Source organism: Excalfactoria chinensis, chromosome 5, assembly GCF_039878825.1.
Source record: "Excalfactoria chinensis isolate bCotChi1 chromosome 5, bCotChi1.hap2, whole genome shotgun sequence".
Lineage (NCBI taxonomy): Eukaryota > Metazoa > Chordata > Aves > Galliformes > Phasianidae > Excalfactoria > Excalfactoria chinensis.
Genome location: NC_092829.1, coordinates 46,049,502 through 46,075,381, shown reverse-complemented (window position 1 = coordinate 46,075,381; position 25,880 = coordinate 46,049,502). Strand labels below are relative to the sequence as shown.

The window sequence follows — 25,880 nt, the reverse complement described above, 5'->3', positions numbered from 1 at the left end:
ACGGCCCGACACAAGGACACACTTTAAAAACTTTATTTATATAAAAAAATCATTTTGTTTGAAAAGCGTTACAAGAGTGTGCACAGGAATCAGACAAGGAACAGCGAGGTGCTCCTGCCCCCTCCACCCTCACCCTGCAGCCAGCTCCCCTGCCCAGGAGAGGAGGGAAGGGGGAAGCTTGGTTTAGTGGTTGGTTGGGTTGGTGTTTTGTTTGTGGTTTTTTTTTGGTTCATCTGGAATTAAAAAATTAAGAGGAATTAGTGTTTTACGTATTGAAAGGAAAAGAGAGAAGTCAGACCCCAGAACAAAACCAAACGGAGCTGAGGTGTGGCTGGAGCTGGAAGAGCGAGGCACGAGTGTGCGTACTGGGGAGGGCTCCGTTCTCCAGTTTGCAGCCTTGCAAGGAAGCTTCCAGTTGCACAGAGAGCTTAAAAGCCCCTCCCTATTCACCCAGAAGATCGCAGCACCAAAACACGCCCCCCACCACCACAGAGATGCTCCCGGGACAGCATGGGCTCCCCAGGACAGGAGCGGAGAGCCCTGCCCCCTATTCAGTAGTGGCAGCCGAAGGCAGCAGGGCTGGGATCCTCCCCCGCTGGGCTTCCAGCTCAGCCCCGCCAGGAGCCTGGCACACCGCTTCCCCGAGCGAAGCCAGACAGTACAATTCAAAGAGCTATTTCACAGTGGCAAAAGAAAGGCACATGTCAAGAGAAGTCTGAGGGGGCACTGCCACGGGCAGCTGGTGCATGGGGGTGGATGGGATCCAGGCCCTACCTGCTGCGCATGCCCTCGCAGACCCACCGCTACTTCAGCCAGTTCCCAAAGAAATCCGGCCCCAAAAGCCCTGCTGCTTCTCCTCCTCCCCTCCCCTCCTCCCCCAGGGAAGGATCACCCCCAGGGCAGAGAGGCCTATCCCACCACACCGCACAGACCCTCTCCCTACATAAGGATCCCTCCTCTTTTCAACTGCCCTATCCAGACCCCCCCCACCCCCCCATTCTCCCTAGCAGGATCCAGAACCAGGCCAAACAGTCAGAGTTAAGATAGATCCCTCTTCCCACACCCCCAAAGCCTCATGTAGAGCAAAGCAAGAAGAGTTATTGCTGCTTCTCCTTTCCACCACCACCCCCATGACTCTAGCCTCCTTCGCACCCCAGTCCCGCTGCCACCAGAGAGGGATGCTCTTGTCCCTGCAGCCTCAGCTGAAGAGTGATCCCACACACAGAAAAATATCCTATAGGCAACAAAGGAAGGTGGCAAGTAAGGTCTTGGTCCCTGTCCCCGCAGTAGACTCCAAGCAGAAGGAAGGCGAGGCAGAGAAGGCAGCTCCTGGTCAAGGCAGAGGTCTGGAATTGTTTTGCAGCATCCTTGCCAGTTGGCGCAGGCAGTCAGGCAGGAGGGCCTCCTCTCTGAAGGAAGGGAAGTGGTGGAGGACAGGGAGGAAGAGTTATTGATAGTTGTCCCAGAACTGGGAGGTGCAGCCACTGAGAGGAGGCAGAGCGGCCTGGGCTGCCTCCTGTGGGACCAGGCCCAGTCATTTGGCTGCCAGTTGGCACTAACAGTCCAGCAAAAAAAAAAAAGAAAAAAAAAAGTTGGAAAAAAAAAAAAACTTGGGTCCATTCCACCACGAAGAGTTATATATATTTATATATATAAAATATATTATCAACCAAATTGAGCGGAGGCAGGAATAGCAGCTTAAATCTTCTGCTGTGGAGAGAGAGGGGGACAAACGTTAGCACATCCAGAGCAGGAACCATCGGTGAAGACATGTTTACAGCCCCCGTGGATCAGCCGGTGATTGCAGACAGCAGCGATCAGAGCATGATTTGGCTGCCTAAAGCACCCCTTACAGCACAGCAGGATTTGCCACCGCTAATCAGATTGGACAGGGTGCTGCAGCACATACCGACACAGGGGAAAACACAGCAGAATCTTCCTCTGCCTCGGGCGGGGATTCCTGCCCCTCCTCCTGCTGCAGACACAAGGGGTTAGTAGGGCCGAAGGAGCAGGGGGGGGTTAGTCACAGAAGCCCAGTTCTCCAAGTGTCACTCCCTGCACCTCTGACCACTTCAGCTTCATTAAGAAAAGCTGCTCACCATCAGCGGTGCTGCCTTCACTGGCTCCGTGTCTCCAAGATCACCAGATCGGTCCAGTGTCCTGCTGTGGTCCATCTCGTTAAGCGTGGAATAGTTGTCTGGAAGAAGACAGGAGACCATCAGTCGCGCTGCCTTTTTGTGAACAGCCTCCTCATAGGAAGCAAGGTGTTCCCAGCACATCAGTGAAGATGCCCTTCCTCCAGTCCCTTCCTACCTGGTCCCATGTTGCTCATCTGGATCTCCTCCCGGGAGGATTTCTTGTCTACAAGGATGAGAAAACAGATCAGGCATAGCCTCTGCAGCCACAAGCAGCAGTAGAATCACTGCTGGATAAGCACAAATGGAGCTTCAACCTCAGCACTGCTGGCCCAAGGATACTCTAGGACCTATGTAAACTCTGAGCAACCTTTAGAGCCTTGAGAAAAAAAAATAAACTCCCCAGGTTGAAAGTTTTGCTTGAGCCCCTGGGGAACCCAAGGAAGCTGGGAGTGAAAAGTACAGAGGGAACACAGGTACCCACAAGGCAGTTAAAATGGGGACAAGCACCAAAGGGAGGGTGGGCACATACCTGATTTTTGGTTCCTGTCGATGAGAGGCAAGGTGCTGTCATCAAATGAGTTTCCCCCTTGTGTCCGAGAGGCATTGCTGAGGTTCACCTGGAGCACCAGACAGCAACCACTCATACTCCATACACCAAGCACATGGCAGCCCCAGCAATGCTTCCATCCCACAGCCCTTGGAGCAAAGGACCTCAAGATGCTCCAAGGTCCTGGGTGTACCCACAATCAAGGGTGGGAGTGGTCTACCTAGGCTGGGTCAGGGCAGCACCCAGCCTTGAAGAGGCAGCTGCAGCTTTTAGGAAGGAAAGTAAATACTAGAAGAACTTTTTTTCCCCCCTCCCCTCCTCAGTACTGCCACAATGGCTTCAGTGCTGCAGACTTTCCCTGTTGGTAGATCTGACATTCAAGGCTTAACACTTTGCAGAGTGTTTCTGCTCCACTGCCATCTATCCACCCACTGAGAAGTGGCAGAGGGGACACCTTCAAGGGTCTCTAGTGACAGCAGTAAGAGAAGAGCCGAAATCAAACACTGCTGAGTTCCTGGAGCACTTTCTCCGTGCAGCAGGACCCAGGCTGCAACAGGGTACTTCTCCAACACTCCCCATACCTGGAAATCTGACTTCTTCCAGCCTTCCTTCTCCAGGGGTTTCCGCAGCTCTTTATATCCCCAGACTGTCTGCAAGACGAGGGCAGCTGCTCGAACTTCTCTCTCCGAGCGGTTCCTAGAAAGCAGTGAAGGAAGAGATGTTTGGCCATACCCACAGGCTCAAAGCAGCCTTGGGAAAAGGCCCTCTTCAGCCCCACACTACCCCTCAAAGCAGAGCCTACCCAGTTTTGTTGATCAGCACCAACTTCTCAATCCCCTGCGTTTCTCGCAACTTCTTGGCAGCCTCAAGGTTGTCTACAATGACTTCATTGATGGTGTTGAGGATGGACACCACTGTATCCTCAGAGAGGTTTTTGGCTGGAGTCTGCTGGCCTCCAGGCAGGTTCTTCACTAGGTTGGGGATGGCATGTTTACCTAATAAGGACAAAGAGTCAGGCGTGAGCGAGCAAAGAAAAGGACTGTGACTTAAAAAGTCACCAGTGAAAGATCAGATATTGGTCACCAGTTTTATCTCCCAAGGAGCCCACTATATGTTTTTCTGGGAAATGAACAAGACGCCCCCTGCACAGCCACTGTGCCCATGCATGTCCTCAGCCACCCAGTCTAGAGGAAGTCTTAAGCCAGGTGGATATACAGATGGATTACTAGGAGAGTGGTGAGGTCCTGGCACAGGCTGCCCAGGGAGGTTGTGGATGCCCCGTCCTTGGAGGTGTTCAAGGCCAGGTTGGATGGGGCCCAGGGCTACTAAAACATGGAAGTTTGGTGGCCCTGCCAGGCAGGGGGGTTGGAACTTCATGATCCTTGAGGTCCCTTCCAACCCAGGTCTTTCTGTGATATGAGGTTTGTCTGCAGCTCTCACCTATCAGCTCTTTGTTACGCAAGTCAACAGCCAGGTTGCGGAGGGCTCCGGATGCTGCTTTTACTACACGCTCACTGTCATGGGTCAGCAGGTCAGCAATGGCAGAGAGTCCCTTCTCCTGGCGGAGAGCCGAGCGGATGTACCGGCCGTACTGCAGGGAGAGCAGAACACCATGGTGGAACACAGGCACATACAGCTTAACCCTGCTCCTCAGCTTGGGGTACTACTGGGAACTTTAACACCCACCCACCTCAGAAACCAAGGGCCCTGAGTATGCCCATAGGGAAAGACCCGTCTCCAAGTAACCCCTGGCAATGCCTGTGAATGGGAGAGGACTGATTTACAGGTGTCAAAGCCCTTGTGCCAGCCAGGTAAGCATGATTTTGTTTGATCTTTCCATACACAGAAAGAGAATACAGAGCAAAGGCACAGTAGGGGAACAAACCTACAGAGCAAGCCCCAACCTACACTCCTTTCTTCCAGACTGCAGACGGGAAGAAGTGTCAGAGAACAGGCTGCTGACAGAGACACAGGCAGCCCTTGGAAAGAAACAGCTGATAGAAAGCAAAGAACCCTCAACAGCAAAGGAGAGATGTGGTCCACATTTGAGCTGTGCTGCCGAATTATATGGCTTGCTATGAAGAAGAGATAAAGTGCAACAGTCTGGAATGTCAGAGCTTTGACACTTTACAGCTCTGTCGAAACCAAAAAGTGATGCTCCCCAGATCCCCCTTCCCTTAAACACCAATGAACACCAACATGTCCATCTCTACAAGGCACTCACCGTCCAACTGCCAGCACACAGATTCTGAATTGCTCCTGCTGAAGCCTCTAGGATGGGTGGAGTTTTGCTTTCTTTTAACAGAGAGATGTATATCCGGACCACTTCTGGCTGGAAGAGGAGCTCGTAGCCTGACAGAGAGGTACAGGGAGGAAGAACTTACTCACAACCTCTGCCAGCACCCAAGACCAAGCAACAGACTTGTTTGGAGGAGCACTGCTAGGTACTGTCTGCTTTTTGGTACACAGTAGGACGAGCTGTCCCTCAGCAATGGAAACCCCAGATAATCAGCCCAGACATCTATTTCAGACTTCAGAATACAGTGTTCTGGTGACAGAAGTAACTGAACTAAAGCCCATGGCCAATAGCTGCTGCTCAGCTGGCCGCAGAGGGGCTGTGATTTGCTGCCCTCAAGGCTGGAATCCTTGGAATCAGGTAAGATTCCTGCCTTGGAATGACCTTTCCTCACATTCATACTGCAGAACACTCCTCTAGGCAGGACATTTTAGTTTAAAATCCTTCCCATCCTTTGTGTCCAGGAGAGAAGAGCAGGCAGGACACCGACAAGTTTGAAAACACAGCAGAAGGGGCCTCTTTGCAGGGCTGTGTCACCATGCTGTCCCTCAGCTCCAAGAGCAACAGCTCCCTCTGCAGCCACAAGTCTGCCTTGAGGTAGCACTCACTTCCACCAAGACCAGCAGGCCTCCTCAGGGCTGCCTGCAGCAGAACTTGTGAGCCTGGGCAACCAGAAACAAACTACTTTCAAGTCAAACCTCTGCCTATTTAAGAGTCTCTTTCCAGTGTGAAAACAAAAACCTATGCATGCCACCCCTTCCCAGACTGCTTGTGGGAAGGTAGCCCTGTGCACCCAAGTCCCGAGTGTGCTACACAACATACCTTTGGCTGGAGTTGTCCTTTTGGGAAAATCCACTGTATCTGCACTAGGGTCTTCAGGGAGCTTTTTACCTTTAAAGGGCAAGCACAGAGGCATAAGACATTTCATTTTCCCATCCACATCAGCCCAGCAGCTTTTTGCCACTTGCTAGAAGAACAAGCCCAGAGGTGAGCAGAAGCTACATGCCACCAAGGACATTAGTCACATTGCAGGCAGCACAAGGCCAGCTGCAGGGGAACAAAGAGCTCAGGAAAGCACCCAATCATTTTCACCATGGAAAAATTAAAATCAAGAGCACACTCACCTCTGGAGAACCATTCGTCTATTGGCGAAGCAGACAGGAGGACAGGAGAGAGGGGAGGCAGGAGGAGAGAAGTGCCGACAGCATCATGGGGCAGATCGTTTGGCAAGAAAGCAAAGGGAAGGGGAAGAGACAACACATAAGAAAAGGGAAGATGTGAAGTTAGTGGTTATCCATCCACCACCATCCCATCACCACAGAAACCCACAAGGGCACCATTAGCTCGTGTCAAACGCTTTGAGTGAGCCAAGCAGTAACTTCCCAAAGCAAGGGAAGGCACAAGCCACCGTGTTCACCGTGTTTCCAGAGAAAGCCACAACTTAGCCTTCACACGAGAGATGACAGAACGGATCAGAACGGATTCCAGACCACCCTCAAGCCCCACTGAAATAAATGTATCTTTATGTCACCAGCCAACGAACCTTTGCCCTTCTTGGCACCGAAACAGCTTGCAGCATGGGGCCCAGCATTGTTGGTGGTGGCCAGAGGAGTCTCCTGGTAGCGCTCAGCATGGGGGATCTCACGATGGACTTGGTAAGACAAGTTTCTCAGCAGGCACACGCAATTCTCCACCAGCTACAGAAAACCAGAGAGTTCTACTCAGATCGGCACGTGCCTAGTCCACATCCCTGAGCAAAAGCTACACTCGCTGACTTAGTCACAGCCCTGCTGTAGGGTCAAGTACTCCAACTGCTGGCTGAGAACCCAACACCTGGTCACACATGGGTCACATCCCACAGAGGCTCTCCTCCCAAGCGTGGAAAGGCAGGTGCCTGGTTTGGGTGTTCCTCAAATAGTCCTGTCAGCTCAAACTCCTTGGTTCCCCCTCCATCTTTTGTCCTTATCAGGATGAACCCAGGAACAATCCATAACCAGCAGAACACTGTATATCCTGCCCTGCTGTGCTGGCCCAGGTAGCATCCCATCTGTAGTACCTTGCTATCTGAGTCCTTCTGGCCGATCTCAGACTGGATGATGTATATCAGGGCGTCCACCAGCCCATCACATTCTCGCAGCTTCCGACGGGCTTCACTCCGCTCTGAGCTCACGTTCCTGTCAAGCAAGAGAGATGCAACATGGGGAAGACATCCGAGGACAAGCAAGGAGCAGTCCACACTCAAAAGAGCTCAAATCAAAGGAAGTCTCCTCTCTGGCTTCTCTCTACAAAGAGAAAAGTCCTCCAGCGCCAAGGAGCATCATCACATCATAAACAGCAGCTGTCCCAGAAGCTGCTTCTCCACAGCCAACAAAGTAGTCTTTTCCCACTCCAGGATGGAAGCGGACTCCTCCCCAACCCACTACAGTTCTCTGCCAGACATTTGTAGCCCCCCTCCCTTACCTAAGGCAGCCAGCAGTGTTGGTGAGTACTGATTCCCACTCAATGTGGCGTGGTTTTGAGTCCTCGTTGGGTTCCCGCTCCCATCCTGAGCGGGGGATGACAACCTCATCAGTCAGGGCATGCAGTGCATGATCCACAATGGCCATCTTGATGGAGTCATGTGAAGACAGGTTCCACAGTGTTCCTGCAAAGCCACACGCAGAAGGTGCTCAGTCAGGCCGTGTGGGCTTTAAATGCCTGCACCCTACATCTCACCCAACAGGTTGGCACCTCCTCACCTCCCCAGAGCAGTTACCTGTGATGACTTCTGTGAGGTCCATATCATGGGTCTTTCGCAACAGGCGCACCAAAGCAGGCACCCCATCGCAGTTCTTGATAGCAATCTTGTTGTCTTGGTCCTTGCCATAGGAGATGTTCTTGAGGGCCCCACAGGCACCATAATGCACCTCTTTCTTGGGGTGGTCCAACAATCCCACCAGCACTGGAATGCCCTTCAGCTTGCGCACCTCTGTCTTCACCTTGTCATTACGGTAACACAGGTGCTGCAGGTAAGCAGCTGCATTGGACTTGACAGCATCCAGGCGGAAGCTCAGCATCGCTATCACCTCTGGCAGCTCTGGCTGACGCCAGTTGCCTGGGGCCGGTGCTCCTTTCCGCAGGCTATCCAGGCTAGCCAAGCTGCCCCGCTCATGCTGAGCCAGAGGGGCCCAGTAGTACCGGTCAGGAGCCACCTCATCGACCAGCATGTCTTCATAACTCCTAGGAGAGGAGACAGCAAGCATCAGTGTAAGCCCCATGCCCTGCCCATCTCAGTAGAGGATGGAGAAAATGCACACGGTACACAGTCACCACTACTTGCTGCAGCATACCTTCAAGGGAGGGAGCCAGGCTGCAGAGCAGCACCGTGGTACCTTCTTTGTCTCCATACAGCTATACAAGGCCCAGCCGGAGCCTGGAGGCCAGCCCCAGGCATCACCAAGATGGATTGGGAAACAGGAGGTTCCTGAGCAGCCCCATTAGCAACTAGGATCACTTTTCACATGCCACATCTCTTCTGGGTCAAACACAGAGTCCTGCTCTCTGTGTAACCTTTACAGTAGCAAGGCCCAGCTCTGATGCTGAGCCAGCACACAGAACACCACAAACAACTACTCAGGTCCACGGCCACTAGAGGGCAAGTTCATCCCACAACAAACTGCTGGTGAGTGCAAATCACACAGAAGCTCCCCAGGCCTCCACACCCAGCCTTGGTACAAGCTTCTATCTGGCAGTAGTGCACATAGCCTACTACTCACACACAAAGCATACAGAATCCCTGATTCCAACCCTATTTTTAGGTCACTGCCAAGCCTGCATGGCAAATATAATTTCCCCTTTACCAGGACAAAGGAATTCGGTAGTCTCCAGCAGAAAGGGACAGGAGGAGCAGGGGGCTGTGCTACTCTGATTGCTACACCCATCGGGATCATTGTGCTACACACTGTGGTTGCACAACCAAGGTCCAAGATGAGGCTGTGTCCCCTGGCTCACACCTGCTCAGCCACCTTCAGATCCCACTTCTAAGCTCCCAAATCCGACACGGGAAGATCCCTGTCACCAACTGAGTGGGTACAGAAAGATGCAAGAAAGGACGATGACAAGTTCTGCTCCCTACACAGCCTCCCCTACAATCTCTGGTATAGAACTTGCCCAAACCACAAGCTCCAGGGGCACAGTCACGTGGGCTGGCAACCAAAGAAAGCTGTTCAGTCTGGCATCTGAGAACATCACTTTGACCACCAACACTGCCCTTGTAGCAGAACAAAGCAGGAGCAAGACAGCTGCCCAATGCCAACACTACAAAAGAGACATCTCAACTCTTGCCAGCACAGCCTGCAGCTGGCCTCATCCCCATAAGAAGCCTTTAGCATCCCAAAAGGACGGCATAGCAAGGCAGGGGAAGGCAAGGGGACTACTGTGGTGCTGCTGAACCCTCCTGCAGGCAGGGAGCTCCAGAGTCATTCAGAGGGTACAAGGCCACATACCGCTAAGCACACACACACACCCTCCACACTCCCTGCCTAACATGCTCCCTAGTCCCCCACGTGCCTGGCAAGCTGCCTCTCCGAAGGAAGTCATTAAACACCAGGCCCCTGCTCAAGACAAACATCTTGGAGGCAGGGGGTGGGATGCTGCTCTTGCTTGTTGCCATCTCAGTGAGCCAGTCAGCTAAGCAAGATGGTAACTGAGAAGGCAGGGGACAAGCCAAGCTCAACAGCGCCTGGATTCCACAGATTGCTGTGATCTTTATCGGTCTGCATGGGGAGGGAGAGCCTCCTCATGGGGCCACAGGAAAGGGCTGCACACATCCCCACTCTTCTGGACTCTGCCTTATCCCTTTTGTCCAAGGGGCACGCTGAAGGGTCAGTCAGGGGCTCAGGTCTGCCAAAGCTGGCTTCTCACAGGCTTCTCAAGTCAGCCTCACCAGCTCTACTTTAACCAGCACAAACTTCACAACACAAAGCTGGGGAAATCAATCTGAGAGAACAACTGCCCCAACTGGTTTAACGCAGCAACAGAAACGCTCGTGCTGGCACAAGCCAAAAAGACAAAGCTCCTCCTTTAGTCTCTGCAGCAGCCAAAAGCTACTGGGGATTTACAGGATGCGCCCTGAGAAACAGTTGGATCCCTGACAGGGGCAAGCAAATGCCTCCCTTTCCCTTCCTCTCAAGCCTCTGCTACTTGTCCTTGGAACCTAAGGAGCCTGTGGTCACCCCTGACTGCCCCCATAGCAGGAATGGATGTGCATTCCAGCCCACTGGCAGCCACGCGCCGCTGCTGGGGTCCAGGCTCAGCTTCTCACTCCAATCCTATCTCAGCCCCATTCAAATTCACTCCAGCACCTCCCCAAACTCCACTTGGCAGCACAGGCAGCAAGCAGAGCAAGCTGAGAGGCTCAGCCAGCCAGCAGCCACCATCATTTGTATGAGATAACTGTGCAAGATACCTGCCCCTGGCAGCCACAGCCTCCGGCAGGTAATGTTCCAAGGTGCCTGCAAGCACACCTGGAGGGCAGTTATTAAGGACCACCAAACCCCTCTTCTACCTGTCCCAGGCAGCTGCACAACAGTCAGGCTGAAAGTGCTGCTGATCACCCATAGCAGAATGAAAGGGAGAAGCTGCAACTGTCAAACAGGTCGAGCAGCCTGTCCCACCCTGGAAGAGCATTCCCTAGAGCAATGCAGCACTAAGCCTGGTTTGCTTCAGCCCCAGGCTCGGCACAGCTCCTCCAGGGCTGCCTGCTGCTCTCAGCTTGGCAAGAATGCAATGGTGAGGCTGCGGCTGCTTCCAGCAAACATCAGGCACATTTCCCAGCAGATAAACCAGACTGGGGCATAGGATGAATACTGCAGTGCCCAACCTCAGCCAGTGACAGAGCAGCTGGATCCTTCTTACCATGCTAATAGAACAGGTAGTGCAGAGGAAAGAGCCCAGAGCCATGTCCAGCCACCTCGTGGAACTCCTTGCTGCAGGACAACTGGTTCAATTAGCTCTGAGTATTAACCACCAATTAAGCACACAATTAACTTGAAGCAGATACAAGATTTCTCCTGCACAAGCCACATCTGACTCAGCTTGTGGAACTGTCCCTCTTCCTATTCATGCTGCAGCAAACACTCAGAAGATTTAAGGGCATAAGCTGCTGCAGAAAACGTCAAGAATTTTAAGGCAGCACAAATTATGCTCAAAGTAATCTATTATATTAGATCTTGTTACGTCAAGGTTGGACTTAATCTTGTGTGTCTTTTCTAACCTAAGTGATTCTACAATTCCATGATTACTTTGAAAAGAACTGAGTTAAAGGAACTCCAGAGCAACCCCCTGCCCCAGTGCATGCTGCCACACACTCAGTACCCCAATACCTGAGCCGACGTCGAGCATCAGATGGTGTCCCTGCTCTCCTGGCTGTGCCATAGTCAGACATAAGCCCGTAGTCCACATCATCAAAGCCCACACTGCGCTGGTCATCTTCCAGGCCATATGGCTCAGGGTGGAAGTGGTTGAGGTCCATGTTACTGCCCCCAACTCGCACTTGAGGCTGGGGGCCATAGATGTCCTGGCGGCTGGGGGCCCGGTAAGTGTCCATAGATGGGCGATAGCGCTCATCAATGCGGGTGACACGGGACAGGCTGCCGTAGCTGTGATCGCTGCCCGGGTAGCTGTCATCATAGGGGCGGCCATAGCCGTCGGGGTAATGGTAGTTGCGAGGAAGCGTGGCTGTGCCTGGCTGGCTCAGGTAGCTTCCAGGGCCACCGTTGCCGTTCTTGCGGAAGTTCCTGTCCATCGTCTGGACGTAGTTGCTGGTGACAGGGGAAGTTTCCAAGGGTAACCCATCAGGCCCCATGGGGACCTGCTGCACCGTCCGGGTGGTCACAGTCTTCACCACTTTCTTCACCTAGAGATGGATATAAGGTATATTCGCATCAGCAAATTCTGTCCCACCTCACAGCTCTGAACCCTCTGAGGCCCCTTCCAGCCCAGCAGGAACCCACTCTGGGCAGGTTTCACATAAACAGTGAGCTGGCAACCATCACAGCCGTGACACTCTGGCCACTGTATCTCTAGCTAGAGTCCAATCCATCTACGCCCTCCCCAGGCACATACCGTGGTCTCTGTGCGTCGGGTTGTCCCATCATCCGACGTCTCCACAGACACAACAGACATGGCCCCTTCTGGGTCCTCCTCCATGGTGTACGTCTCCTCCACGATCTGGCCTGGGTCTTGCATTCTGGGAATTGTGCTGTACAAGAGGTGGCTGTGGTCCTGGAGGGAGCAGGGACAGGCAATCAGCCCTTACCACCAGCACAGATGACACAGAGCCAGAGGAGGAGCTGTTACACCCCAGGGAGCCCCAATATCCCCTTGCACAGGAGTGTGTAGTCACCAAATATGCCCCGAGCCCACTCAGCCAAGGCGCCCACAAGTTCCCCTCGGCCAGCTAGGTCTCCCCACAACCCCATCCAGCGATGAGGCTGCCCACAGCTCCATTCCTCTTACCTGTGGTCCGTTGAGCTTCAGATCTGAGAACTTCTGTCTTTCCAGGTCAGCATCACCCAAGAAACGGCCGTTCTGAAATGCATATCACCATTGCAGGCCTGTTATCCAATCACTCCTGTCCATACCAGGATTGCAGCTATCCCCACTTTCCCACCAGCCCCAGGTCCCAAGCTGACACATGCCATACATCACTCCATCACTCCTCAGGTCTGTGTAGCACACCGCAAGCCAGCACCCAGCCCAACCGAGCTGAGGGAAGTTATAGGACATGGCACTAAGCCCACCTCTCCCACACTACTTGCATCTCACTCAGATGCCCTTATAGAGAAGCCAAAAGTCTCCCCACTCCCCAAAGTGGCCCTGGAGACCTTTCCTATCTCCTGATGCAAGAGCTACAAGGGACATCCCAGACGCTACCAAGGATTGCAAGGGAGCATCATGCAGACACCCAGGAGCTGACTGCTAGGTGTTGCAGCTTTATGTGCTCACACTGCCCTTCCAGCTGCCTCGTTTCCCCTGGCAGCACCAACTTGCACAGCCAGAAAGGTGGATGCCTTTTACATGACGCTGTGCCACCAGCCCTGAGGACACCCTCCCCAAAACAGCCCAGGAAAACGAGAGCAGGACAGAGACCTTGAGCCAAGACAGATTAAATCACACTTCAAGCCTTGTAGAGAAGAGATCTCTCACAGCCCTGGCTTGGCTACTCCAGGGATACCAAGATGCTAGGAACATGCCCATTGCCACACCAGAGGAGACACAGACACACCCTCACAGCTAATACACCAACTCATGTTCCATCTTCTGACAAGCAAGGTGGAATGTGGAGGGATACCCACGTACTGAACACAGCCAGCCTTAACTGCTCACAGAAGAACAAAACCAAAGCTGACCTGGCAGCAAGACTCTCTAGGCCAATACCTTCTCCCCAGAAAGACCCAGAGAGGTTTGCACATCCCGGCTCACGTCAGCCCCAGCCACGTACAGCACTACCAGCATTATGAGAACAGCATAGCCTTCTTCCACCACATCTCCAAGGAGGGCCTAAGGGAGCCAGGCCCAGGGCCATCCCCACTTAGAACTGACAGGGATAGGGGCTCTGGGAGCCCCCGCGCCCATCTCTGCCAAGGGCCTTTTTTACCTGGTGCCGCCGGGAGAGTGTGCCGTTGGCCAAGCCCGGGCCGGCGTCCTGTGGGGAGACCCGCACTCGTTCCAGCTGGGCTGAGACATGGCGCCGCTCCTCCTCCAGCGCCCGTGTCAGCTTCTCAAACTGCGCCTCCTGCTCCTTGACAGAGGCAAGGATGCTGGCGGTTGACTCCACTTCCGAGTCGTCCATGGGTGACGGTTACCCAGGACGGGCGGGGAAGGGGCGAAGGGCACAGGGAGGCACAAGCAGAGTTGGCTTGGTGTCAAGGTGAGAGGAGGAAAAGTGACCCAGAATGGGAGGAGCCCCACTCTTCACTGCGCATGATTTGACAGAGGAAAGGAGGAAAGAAAAAAAGAGACTGATTTCATTAAGACAGATCTTCAGAACAGGGGAAAAACAATAACAAGACATTCACAGCTCCTCCCAGTCCACAAAAAGGAGCGAAATGGGACAGGACCCTCAGGAGGGGACTGCAGGAACCCCTCTGAGAGCTGCCACTCCACCACCACCACCCTCAGGTCCTCGTCAGGGTTCCCAGACATGCAGCCATCCTAGGAGGTCCTCAGCACGCTGCTATGGGACAGGCACTGGCTGAGACCCACCAACATCCCCTCCCAAAGGAAAACAGTAAATTAGCGCACCGCAGTGAACACATTTTGATAAAGAAATCATTTTCTTCCATACAGACCTGTTAGAGGAGGAAGCTCGGGTGTGATTGGCAAAGGCACGGGACAGCCAGGTCTAGACGTAGAGAGTCATGGGAGAAATAGCCCAGCCACCACAGGGAGGAAGCAGGAGGAAGAGAGCTGCAGGGACAGCAGAACAGGGTCAAATCACGAGCAAACTTAAATCAGGCAGGGAAGGGAACACGGGCTGAGGAAGGGTCTCCTGTCCCCTGAAGGATGGAGCTGGGACAGCTGAAGGCTCGGCACTCTCTCTGCAACAGCTCCCTCAGCCCCTCCAACTGCTCCTCGCTGACGAGGAACAGCACGGGCCCGGCCCTCACCTCCCCAGCCAAGCCCCGGCAGGCCCACAAGAGGTTTTCCCAAACCCATACAGTCACGGCAGGCGTGTGGGGACTCGCTCGAGACAGGCAGCCAGGGCAGGAGCTGCTTTCCCACGGTCTCCAGCACAGCACCAGCTTTGCCCACACAGGGCCGGGAACATGGGCACCACCACCACCCTCACACAATACACATCTCCAGCCCCCCATCCCAAGGCAGCCCAGTCCCTCCAGTTTCAGCTTGATGCAGATGCTGCCTAAGAGGCACTAAGAGTAGAGCGTGTGGTTTTTTGCTGGGTTCCCCCCCCATCACTTTTAATTCTTACTTATTTTCCATGTTAACTCGAGAGCATTCAGATTAAACACTTCCTGAAATGCCTCCCCCACTGCCAGTGAGTCCAAAGCTCATCTGTGGCTCTGACTACCCCTGAGCTTCCCACAGATACCTGAGGAGCCCATCAGCCCCAACACTATCAGACACCACCGTGACCAGATCAGCAAAGCAGGCTGGATCTTTTTCCACGTCTTTCAGCGGCTGCCTGCAGCACATCCCCACATCTGGTTGCCACCACTCCATAATCTGTCTCCATTAATAAAAATATAATCCAGTTCTTCTACTTGTACGCGTGCAGTGCCCAGCAGAGGTGACTCCCGATCACCTTGCCTCCCTGTCCCAGACCCTTAAGAATTCAGCTCTGTCTCACCCTCAGATCAAACATCCCTCCATTCGCGGTTGGCATCCATCTGAATCAATGGGGGACCCAGCTCCTCAGCCCCCACAATGGAGCTTAGTGACAGACCTCCCAGACACAGAGCAAGGCCACAAGGCCCAGCACCACAGCCTGTAGTGCAGAGGGGCTGCAGCAGGACAGAGCCTGCAGGCACAGAAGACTCAGCCAGCAGGTGCCATGGCTTCCCTAGAAGCATGGGGTGGTCCTACCATCCACAGATACCCTATGCCAACAGGGCACCCAAGATCCCAGCCAGAACCACTGCTGGCAGGAGGAGGAGCACTCATTTCCAGCACAGCATTTCAGCAAGTTTTTTTAAAAGGGAGAAACAGACCAACAAAAAAAGGGCTCCAGCACAGTACAACCCTCCCCAGGCAGCCATGCTGGAGGAGTCTGCCATTGCAGGAAGGTATGCAGTGGGACAGCCACCCCAGTAGGTCCCCTCAGCTCTACACAGCCACCAGGCAGGCCCCATGCAGCCAGCAGTGCTACTCCAACCCACGTCCCCACATCCCCTGGGTGCACAGCCCAGAGAATGTGGATGCTAACAATGGAACTTGCAGGGCTGTTAAGGGAGCGAGATAAGGGGCTGGAGCAGCCATGAGGCCGTTTCCTTCCTGTCCCTTCCACAGGGAGTAAACACACAGCAGCAGGGGAAGGAACAGGACCGGTCCCTCGCCCACTCTCCCTGCACTCACAAACATCCACCCCAGCAGAAGCTAGAGCACAGCCCTTCCCTGGCACCGGCTGCCACACACACCCCAAGCAGCAACCCAGCCGCACGCCTTCCCAGCTGCTGAGCGACTGCCCCAGATCTCTGCCTTCTGCCAGTTCCCTGCTGACTCCCATACCACAACCCTGGGGAGCAGCTCCCTGGGCACAGCACAGCCCTTTGCTGCCTGTCCATGGCAACTCGGGGCTACAGCCATCTTCACATTGAGACACGGAGCAGGAGGGAAGACGAGGGAGCACGAGGGAGCAAGCTGTCTGTGACAGCAGCAAGCTGAGTATGCCGCATCCCACAAAGCAAAGGATAAAATTCCAGGGATTGCTTTGCACCCATTTCCCTCTCATCCCCCATCTCTGAAGATACAACTGCACAGAGCATTTTTCCAAAGCCAGACCATGACCATCTTTGCATGAAAGCCTTTTCATCATGAGAGGCACTCTCTGACACACCCATTACTTAGAAAACCCAGCAAGCCAAAAATATTTCAGCTGGCTTGATTCAGGGCGAAACTAAAAAGCCTGAAGATAAAGCACATCCCCAAGCAGCTCCTACCCCAGGGCACAAGGAACACTGCAGTGCTCATCCCACAGCCCCCACGGACCAATGCACACACCCAGAAAGCTTGCCATCCCAGTCCTTCTAGCCTCATTTTCCCACTTCCCAGTGCTAGGGCAACTCCATGCTGCACTCCGAGCTCCTGAAACAGGCCTTCAACAGAGATGTTGACCCAACTCTTGGAATGGCTACCTGCCCCAAGAACAAATACCTCACCTGTGAAAATAACTTTGAGGGCCCAACCACAGCCATACCCACCCAGAGTTCACTCACATCCTACTCTGCTGGAGGATGGAGTTCAAGCTTTGAAGGCTCCCCACCAGGACGGGTTCATGTCGGCCAGGGAGAATGACCCTGAGCTGACAGACAGAATAGGACACCACGGGCAGAGCACAGGAAAGATCCTACAGATAAGACACAGCAGGCTTGACCAGCACCGCCTGCTGCAGTGCATAAAGCAACTCGAGCATAAAGCCTTTCTGCTGGGTTTCCACGAGGACCCAGGATGGCTGCAGTTAAGGTTGCTTCCTCAGCATCGAGGATTTTTGGGGGCAAAGTACAACCCAGGCACATACAAAACCAGAAACCAGCTGCACCACGTCAGCCCTGCCCAGCTCCGTCCTCATCATAGCAGAGGGAGGCAGCATCATACCACCAGCTTTCCTGTCTGTTGGTGCTCCTCACACACCTGTTCCACACAGGACAAGGTCTGTCCTCACCACACGACACTGTTTGCAGCTTCAGGCAGAAGCAGAGCTGCCTCCCCCTCCAGCAGGAGGGATGTAGCCCCTCGCCCAGTGTTGGGTCACAGGGCTGGAGGAGACGTGGCAGGGACAGCAGGGCTGAGGCGAGGCAGGCCTGCCAGGCACGCTGCCTCAACTACTAGACAAGAAAAATGGCAACATCACCCCAGTAATTAGCCTTGCCCTATCCATTTGAGGGGCTCAGAGCCAGCTGGCTGCCTGCCCTTCAGCAGGGAACACAGATGGCTCTGAGTACGGGGACCCTGCCCTCTCTGGAGAGGAAGCAACAAATTCTCTGGGTTCCATCTACCTATCGTGATGCCCCTAGTAAAAACAGAAGCCCCATCAATAATTGAAGCCTGCAATTGTCTTAGCTCTCACAGCACATTACATTTGATGCTCTGCACTGGTTCACATCCCCACTAATTCACCACAGGCTCCCGGTCAGTCTCAATTAGCTAAAAAATAAATGAAGCAACATCTCTGGATCCTTTCCACACCCCTGAGCAGAGGGTCCAGGCTCAGAGAGCAATGTGCAGCCCTCGCACCACACAGGGAGACGAGCACTACCACTAGTCAAGGTGCAGTAGGGCATCACTGTTTGAGGTAGAGGAGCCACGAGATGAACACAAACGCGTGGAATGGGATCACGATCAGGAGAACACAAGAATCTTTTAGATGCATCTCCAAAACCATAGTAGCCCATAGCCCACCCCGAGAACAGCCAAAAGGAAGCAGTATGGCGGACCTACAGCTCCCACACGGGAGGAGGAGAGCCTTGTCCAAGGCAGATCCTTATCCAGCAGCCTGGAGGTTGCACAGGACACAGAAAGGACTTTGGAAAGGCAGATACCCATGCAGGAAGGCCAGTCAACATCCCAGGAGTTACTTCGGCTGACGGGGCTGCTCCTTGCCCCATGGGCAGCCCAGCCCACACCGCCAGGCCCTGGAAAGAGCTGGGGAAGAAGGAACCACGAGCAGCAGCCATGGTGGAGAGCCACTCAGTGCTCACAGCATACAGCTGGTCCAACCAACAAGCAGGACTGTGGCACAGCCTGCCTTGGTTACTGCCACAAGGGCTGTAGTCTCTGTTAGGCGAGCCTCCCTTGCAGAGGGAGTTACCTGTAGGGATGCAAGCAGACACAATAGCAGGCCGTATAAGGGAAAGGGCCAGCAGCCAAGGCAGGATGATAAGAGGGGAGAGATAAGAGCAGGGTGGGGCCTGCACAGCAGGCAGGAGTGAGGAAGCAGACGTGGCACACGCCCCCCGCTCCCCCCCCACCCCCCTCCCCCCAAAAGAAAAGGGCAGGAATGCACGATAGAGATCAAGTTCCAAGGACCAGTCTGGACACAGAGGTTGGGAAACACGGTGGGCAACCCCGGCAGGAGACAGGCCCCACCAGGAACAGGGCAGACATTCAGTGCCTTCTGCCGCCCCGGGGAGCAAAGAGCTGGGCTCAGCCCACACGAAGCAGTCAGGGCTGCCCCCAGGGAAGGAGAAAGCAACAGCACGAGACTGGCCACAGAAAGAAAGGGCTAGCCGCAGAGAGCACGGCTTGTTCTGCTGGTATGCCAGCAATCCGGCCCCAGGGCAGCTGTCCCGGGGTGCTTCACAGGGTGGGGGCTGCCACACTCCAAAGCCACTGTCCTACCCAGGCAGGGCAGGACCTTTAGGTAGGTTCAAAGAGCTGGGTCCAGCCCCCCCCCCCCCCCCCCCCCTTTCTTCCAGCAACACCCAGCACATCACTCCAAGGGCCCCCCTCCCGCATGTCCCCCACGTGCCTAAGGACAGCAAGAAGGCAGGGCCTGCAGCCCCTGCGCTGAGCTCCCACCCCAGCCCCCCCCCAGCCCAGGGGTTTCACATGTTGGGAGCCCTTTAGCAGCACAAAGGCAGCTCTCTCCTCTCTGTGGGAATTTGCAGCTGAGCGCTCTGCAGGGACAAAGGGATTTCACAGGCACATCCACAGCCGGCCAGCCTCCCTCCCCCCGGCGTTCCCGCTTCCTGTCACAGTAGCACCAGACCTCAGGGGCACAGCAACAAACAAACACCAAGTGCCGGATTCTGGGAACGGGGCCAGAGCATTCCTGGGGCAGGCTGCACTCGGGCGACCAGCAGGCTCCTGGGCCCTGCAGGGAAGGGGTAGTCCCCAGCTCCCAGTCCTGACAAACTGCAGGGCAGCTCCCAGGCTCCACGCCTCGCTCTAGGGACAGCAGCAACCAGGATGAGGGACACGTAAGCCCCCAGACAAGCAGGATGCTCCCAAGCCCCCAGTTCTGCCCCCCAGCTTCAGCCACCCTGCTCCATGCCACCACGTCCCTGGCCTTCACTCCATCTCTCCCCCACCCACCGCCAGGCTGAACTTTCACATTCAGCCACCTCTCTCCCACAGGGAAAGCAAACACCAGCCTGGCGCTACTGAGATAAGAGCTGTACTACAGAGCAGAGGGAGCAAAGTCCCTTTTCAATTAAATCTGAGGTTGCAGCATGGCGGGAGCTGCCCCCATCGAGCCCACGCAGAGGGGCAAGGGCATAGCACCCACCTGGGAGCTGACATCTACTGCTGGCTCCATCAGAGAAGGAAGCTGCAGCAGAGACCAGCGCTCCCAGCAGCACTGAAGGAAGCCTCCCTCCATCCAGCTGCAGGCACAGGCACCCACGGTCAGCAAAGCTCAGGGCACAAACAGCACATCTCAGCACCAGACCAGCAATCAGACAGGGGGATTTCACTCCTTTCTTAAGGCAGAGCTCTCTCTGCAGCCATCCTTTCCCTTTCCCAGCAAAGCCACCTGAGATCATTTCCTCTTCCAACACCTGCAGCCTCCACATGGCTTACTCAAGCCTGGGGGCTGACCAGGGCACAAAGGCACAGGGGGGCTGGGACTAACATGGAATCGTCCCAACAGCACTGTGTACCAGGAGGGCAGTGCACCTGGCTTGTCCACTGAGTGCCACGGAGGTCTGCCTGCACTATCAATAATTCCAAAGCCACTAAGAAACAAAGGAGATGGAAGAGAGCAGGAGGACAAAATCCCCCACCCAGCCTCATGAACAGTCCCCCTGTCCACCCGAACAGACACCCAGACACAAAGGCAGCTTCCTTTCTTCTCTGCCCATCCCACACACAAATCCACAGCCAGGCCGGTCACACACCTCTCCCCGCAGAGAGCAAACAAGCAGGCGGTGAGCTCATACTTGGGGTGGGAGCGGCATGCAGGGTATCTCCGAGATGGCCCTGTAGCAGCAGTAGGATGTCCTCCCCTCACTCCGGACAGCCTCAGCTCGTGGGCAGGCTGTGGGCTGAGTCACAGCACCCATCAGCCAGGGCTGGGCAGGAGGAGGCAGCCAACAAAAGCCCAGCTCCATTCAGCATGACCTCATCAGATGCCCCCGCTCCCTAATTGCACGTATGCATCAACTCCAAGTGAATTTAGAGGACCCTGCCAAGAGTGAATGAACGGGTGAAGGAAAACCACGGAGGAAGCATCCTACCCCAGCCCGCAGCTCAAGCTGCTCCCCAGCACTACATTTGGCTGCAGATCCCCCTAGCCTGCTTGCTGAGATGCAGCTTCCCAGGCTCCTGAGCCATCCAAGGGGAAGGAAACCTGCATTTCCTGGTCAGACGGGAAATGACATCGTGGCTTCCCTTTCCCGTAAGCTTCTAAACACCACGTCCTGCCAAAGGCTGCTCCCCACTGCCCCAACACAGCACACAGGCTGGGACACAGCATGGGCACAGCAACTCCAACAGCCGGCACAGCCTAACTGGGTCCACTCCCCAAGGGACGCATCCTACCTCCAGTGACCGCATGTGAGGACCTACTATACACAGTGGCTATGCACTCCTGCCTGGGATAGCAAGCATCTCACAAGCAAAAAGGTAGCAGGTGCCACATCCCAGCCTCAAGGAGTCTCCCATGGGGATAAAACTGTACCCAGGAGGCTGTGAAGATGGGCTCGGTATTTGCAGAGCTGAGGAAGCAATAGCACCGTAACACCTGCTTGCTGGGACTGTAAGAGCGGCTCTGCAGCACATCCAGGCTGTCCCCTGCTCCCCCAGCAGTTCCTTTAAGCATCAGTCAGGCAAGGCCATCTCCCCCCCACCACTCCCCACACACACCTTGAAGCAACTCAGCCCGCCCGGAGCCAAGCACGGCAAACAGCTGCGCATGCAGCAACATGCTTGGAAGAATGCGTTACTCCACTGGGCAAGGGGCCTGCCAGGAACACACAAACATGGTGACCCACCCTCCTAGGTCGGAAAAACTCGTCTTTGCAGTTCACCGTGCTCCCTCCCACCCGGCGCAGCTACCCACGCGCTGCCCATAGAGAGCCAGCACCACCTCCCTGGCCGGCCAGGCCAGTGCCGGGAGCATTGCTGCGGAGGCAGAGTGAATCTGAGGCCCAGGCCCTGTGTAAAAGGGGGTTGAGAGGAACATTCATCATCCGAGGACAGAAAGACACCTTCCTCCTCCTGGCCTGGGTGGAATCAGTTCTCCATATTCATTTCCTCTAAGACTACTGTGCTCCTGGGAGAGCTCCTACCTGCCTCACCCCAAATAAATTGGTCTCTACCAGCAGCTCTGCACTTGTACAGGTGGCACGAGAGCAGCTCATCCGCCAGCTGCTCTCCAGCCCTTGCTCAGAAGCTGACACATGTCCATTAAGTCCATGCCTTCCAGGCTGCCCACACCTGGGCCAGGCCAGTAGCAGGAAGGCAGTGAACTTTGAGCAGCATTCACTGCAATTGGGGCCAACGCCCATAGGAACGGGAGCCATCGGGGCCAGAACGGAGACATGATAGCAGCTCCTGCCCTTGTATAGGAGCCCAGCGAGCTGCTGCTGCCACCAGCCTATCTTGGGGTCACCTACATTCTAGAAGAGCATCCAGATCCACAGCAGCACCCAGCCAGGCTGCAGGAGAGCCAGACCCAGGGCTCACTCTTCCATCCAGCTTGCTCAGCTCCCTCCCGTGTTGCAGAGCTAGGGCACCCACACGCCTGCTGACACCACTCCAGCACCCCACAGCCACAGAGTCACCCCCTCCTTCTGCATCACCAACAGGCTGGGCTGTGGTTTCACAACCTGTTTAGGCCACGCAGGCAGAAGAAATCCTGCTCTCATCAGCACAAGCATCTGAGCAACCAGCTGCTTAGAATCACCTGTACAGAGGGAAGAAGTGCTCAGCCCAGATCAGACCCCCAGCAGCCCACACAGCCACAGACATTTCTGTAGCAGACGGAGGCCAGGGTGCTGTGGCATGAGGTCAGCATGGAGCTGCAGAACATAATGTAGGGGCAGGAAGACCCTACTGTCACCAACCCCTGGAGGGTGGCTGGTCTCTCAGAAGGGAAAGGAAGCACGGAACCTACTGCCACCTCCCTGAGCCCCAACACCCACATGCACATCAGGCATTGCACCACCAGCCACTACCTTAACAGGAACACAGAGCAGAGGGAAAAAGGCAAGCACTCCGGTAAGGGCTGTACATCCCAGCACCACACCTGGCATCTTATGGCGCTTAGTCACCAACTTCCCTCCACACCCCACCACCCATCTCGCCCCTCCGTGCCGGGTGATTTAGACATGGGCCACAATGAGGAAGCAATACCATATACTTGGAAAACTGCTTCCTCTGTAAAGAAATAAAGTGGGGAGATGTAGTGTGCACTGCAGTACAGGAGGACCTCACCACACCCAGGTGACACAAACATGAACCCAACAGTCACCCCCCATCAATCCATTCCCATCTACCACAGTTACCGGACAAGGCAGGCAGAGGAACACAGCAGCTCTCCTGACTGGGAGGTGGGCAGCGCAGCAGCAGACATGAGACACGCAGGAGCCAGACACACTCATGACCCAACACTCATCAGCCTGCTGCCACGAGCCACCAGGACAAGAACAGCCCAAGCCTTAAGAAACAGTGCCGTGTCCTTTCCATCCCCAGCAGCTCCCTGCACAAGGGCAGGAGCCAACAGAAGGCTGAAGTCACCTCGGGGAACTCCAGCACTTTGTTCTGCAGATCCAGCCCCTTCCCAGCAGCCTCACACTGAGGCACATTCCTGCATGCCATGCCAGAGGACAACTTCCTCCACCAGCCAAGCCCTGTGTCACACGCAGAGCTCTCGGGCTGCCTGAATCACTCGGCGGGTTTAGGTTTTGTCACCACAACCGAGCAACACCTGTTCCTTTTAAGGACCCAAATCAACTCTGTGGTTCCGCTCCTTGTCAGAAGCAGAGCTGGGGCAGTGAGAACAGCACAGTGCAGGGACCTGTGTCTGTAGGGGGAGAAAGGAGCTCTGTGCATCCCCTGAAACCATCATCACAGCCTGGAAAGGACAGGCAGGCAGCAAGATCATCGCAGGGCTGGTGGGGAGAGAAACCATAATACTCAAATAGCACTGTCCTCTAAGATTGCAGATGCCACTCGGAGAACCCAGCAGCCTTCAAGGCCCTTCCAAGCCCCGCTCTCACCTTCTGGATGCCCTCAAACACACCCCTAGAACCAAGATCTCATCTCCAGAGCTCCGACTCCCAGCCCATCTGTAGGGAAAAGAGGACTGTGAGGACTCCAGAACGCAGCAACGCAGGGCGGCCTTGTTGGATGAGAGGTACTCACCCTGCCATGGCCAAGCCATGTGGCACTGAGCATCTCCATCCTCCCACCCTTACAGGGAGGCTCCGCACGTGATCCCAGCAAGGGCTACATACCACAAGACAGCTGTATGTACACAATGCAGGTTCAGTCAAATTCGGTTTTAGAGCAGCTTAAACAACAACAAAATAAAAACCAGCTGCCCCCTCCTTTTTTTCTTCCCATTAAAACGTGTCAGTAAACCCTGACAAGTCAGAGAGCCTGCCTCTGGGAAGTGTGGGTGCCGTCCTTCCCTGCTGCCAACAGCAAGCCCTGTACTGTCAGACAGCAGCGTGCTACAGGTACCAGGAGCAGAACAACAGCAATGCCTACAGCCACTACAGACCAGCCTTCATCCTGCATCACCACGTCCAGGACAAGACGTGGGCAAAGAGGCTGGCATATGAGCTGCGGTGCCTGGCCCCCTGCAATCCAGGACCATGCTGGTGCCAAGTTTCAGCTCTTCCCCCACACCAAGGTGAGGACATGCGTACTTCCAGTTCCACTGTGAGAGAGGACACAGAAGAAACCACCAGCAGCTGTACATGGCTCCATGCACCAGGTACTCGCCATTAGTGCCCAGCAGTTGAGCAGAACAGCCCTCCACAAGGCCAGGGGGGATCACCCAGCAGGGTAGGGACAGGCCTGTCCCCATAGAACCCACCACACAGCCCAGCTGGGCAGTGGGCCCTCCCCAGAGCGGGAGTGACCACTCAGAGACCCACCACTACCCAGCGATCAGAGGAAGCTCAGCCATCCCCACTCCCTCACTCGAGGCCCAGGGGTACATGTGTGCCGCCGGCAGTTCTCCCACGGACAGACACCCGGACCGGAGTGCAGTCACCCCAAGTTCAGTCTCCACTCCGGCACTGCGAGGAGCGGCACCGTGGAAGGTCAGCGCCCTCTCGCACAAAGGCATGAGACGGCCAGCTGACAGGAACTGCGAGGCTGCCTGCAGGGCCCGGAGCAGGCTGCAATAGGGCCGTCCCCGTTCGGTGCCACTTGTCAGCCCGAGGCTCACCGCACGCCGCTTTCCGTCGCCGTGAGAGCGGAGCCGCGCCGCCGAGAGGAGCCGTCTAGAAGAAGGGAACTGCCGCACCCGCCCCGCTCCTGACCCTCCCCAGCCACCGGAGTCCCCTCCCGCTAGAACAAAGGCGCAGCCGAGGAGAAGGACACGGGAGGACTCCGCTGCCAGCACGCGGGGGGGCGGCCCGGGCCCCGCGCCCTGCCCGGCCCCAGCCCGCCCTCCTCCCGCACAAAGGCAGGGCGAGGGCCGCAGATCTCGTTTACATCGGCCGCCAACCCGCCGCGCCTGTCGGGCCAGCTCCCCGCGCCGCTGGCACGCCGGCGCCCTTTGTTGTGCGGCCCGGGGAGCGGCGACACGCGCGGCTCAGCCCGGCCCCAGGCAGGGCGCGGGGCGGCGGCACGGGGCCGCACCGACACGAACCACCTTCGTGCTCCCCCCCCCCGCCGCGTACTTCGGGGCGCTCCCCGGCGCCGACGGCTCGGCCCCGACCCGGCACCGGCCCCCGCCCCGCTCCCAGCGAGACGCGGCCGGGGCCCGACCTCGGCCTCCCGAGCTCGGCAAACGACGGGACGCCGCGAGCGGGACTCACCGTGGCCGGGCTCCTCGGGGACAGGGGGCGGTCCCGCCCCGCGGCCGCCCGGCCCGCTCCGGCGGGAGAGGAGCGGCGGGGCGAAGGGCTGGAGACGCGAGGAGCCCCGCCGAGGGGCGGCCCGGAGCAGCGACCGTCCGGGCCGAGAGAGCGCACCGCCAAGCGGAGCCGGGGAGGGTCGGGCCGGACTTCGCCGCCGCCGCTCCGTGCGCCCCGCGCCGCTCCCGCACCTAAAATGGAAG

The 25,880-nt window shown here is 55.9% G+C and overlaps 1 protein-coding gene across 6 annotated transcripts; it reads right to left on the bottom strand.

Annotated features, from left to right (window-relative positions):
* Nucleotides 1–17: 17 nt before the first annotated feature.
* CTNND1 (catenin delta 1) lies at nucleotides 18–25,880 on the bottom strand. Of its 6 annotated transcripts, none has more exons than XM_072337439.1 (20): nucleotides 25,639–25,776; nucleotides 14,314–14,431; nucleotides 13,620–13,939; nucleotides 12,479–12,550; nucleotides 12,086–12,244; nucleotides 11,344–11,876; nucleotides 7,737–8,200; nucleotides 7,442–7,625; nucleotides 7,038–7,155; nucleotides 6,525–6,678; nucleotides 6,106–6,123; nucleotides 5,804–5,872; nucleotides 4,910–5,037; nucleotides 4,126–4,276; nucleotides 3,488–3,680; nucleotides 3,267–3,381; nucleotides 2,668–2,755; nucleotides 2,314–2,361; nucleotides 2,100–2,197; nucleotides 18–1,710 (listed from the first exon to the last, which is right to left on the bottom strand). In XM_072337439.1, exons 3-20 carry the CDS (start codon nucleotides 13,812–13,814, stop codon nucleotides 1,699–1,701), a joined length of 2,799 nt encoding a protein of 932 aa, XP_072193540.1. In that variant the 5' UTR covers nucleotides 13,815–13,939; nucleotides 14,314–14,431; nucleotides 25,639–25,776; the 3' UTR covers nucleotides 18–1,698. The 6 variants fall into 6 exon arrangements, with proteins under 6 accessions (XP_072193540.1, XP_072193541.1, XP_072193539.1 ...); XM_072337440.1 differs by having other exon boundaries at nucleotides 24–1,707; XM_072337438.1 differs by having other exon boundaries at nucleotides 24–1,409.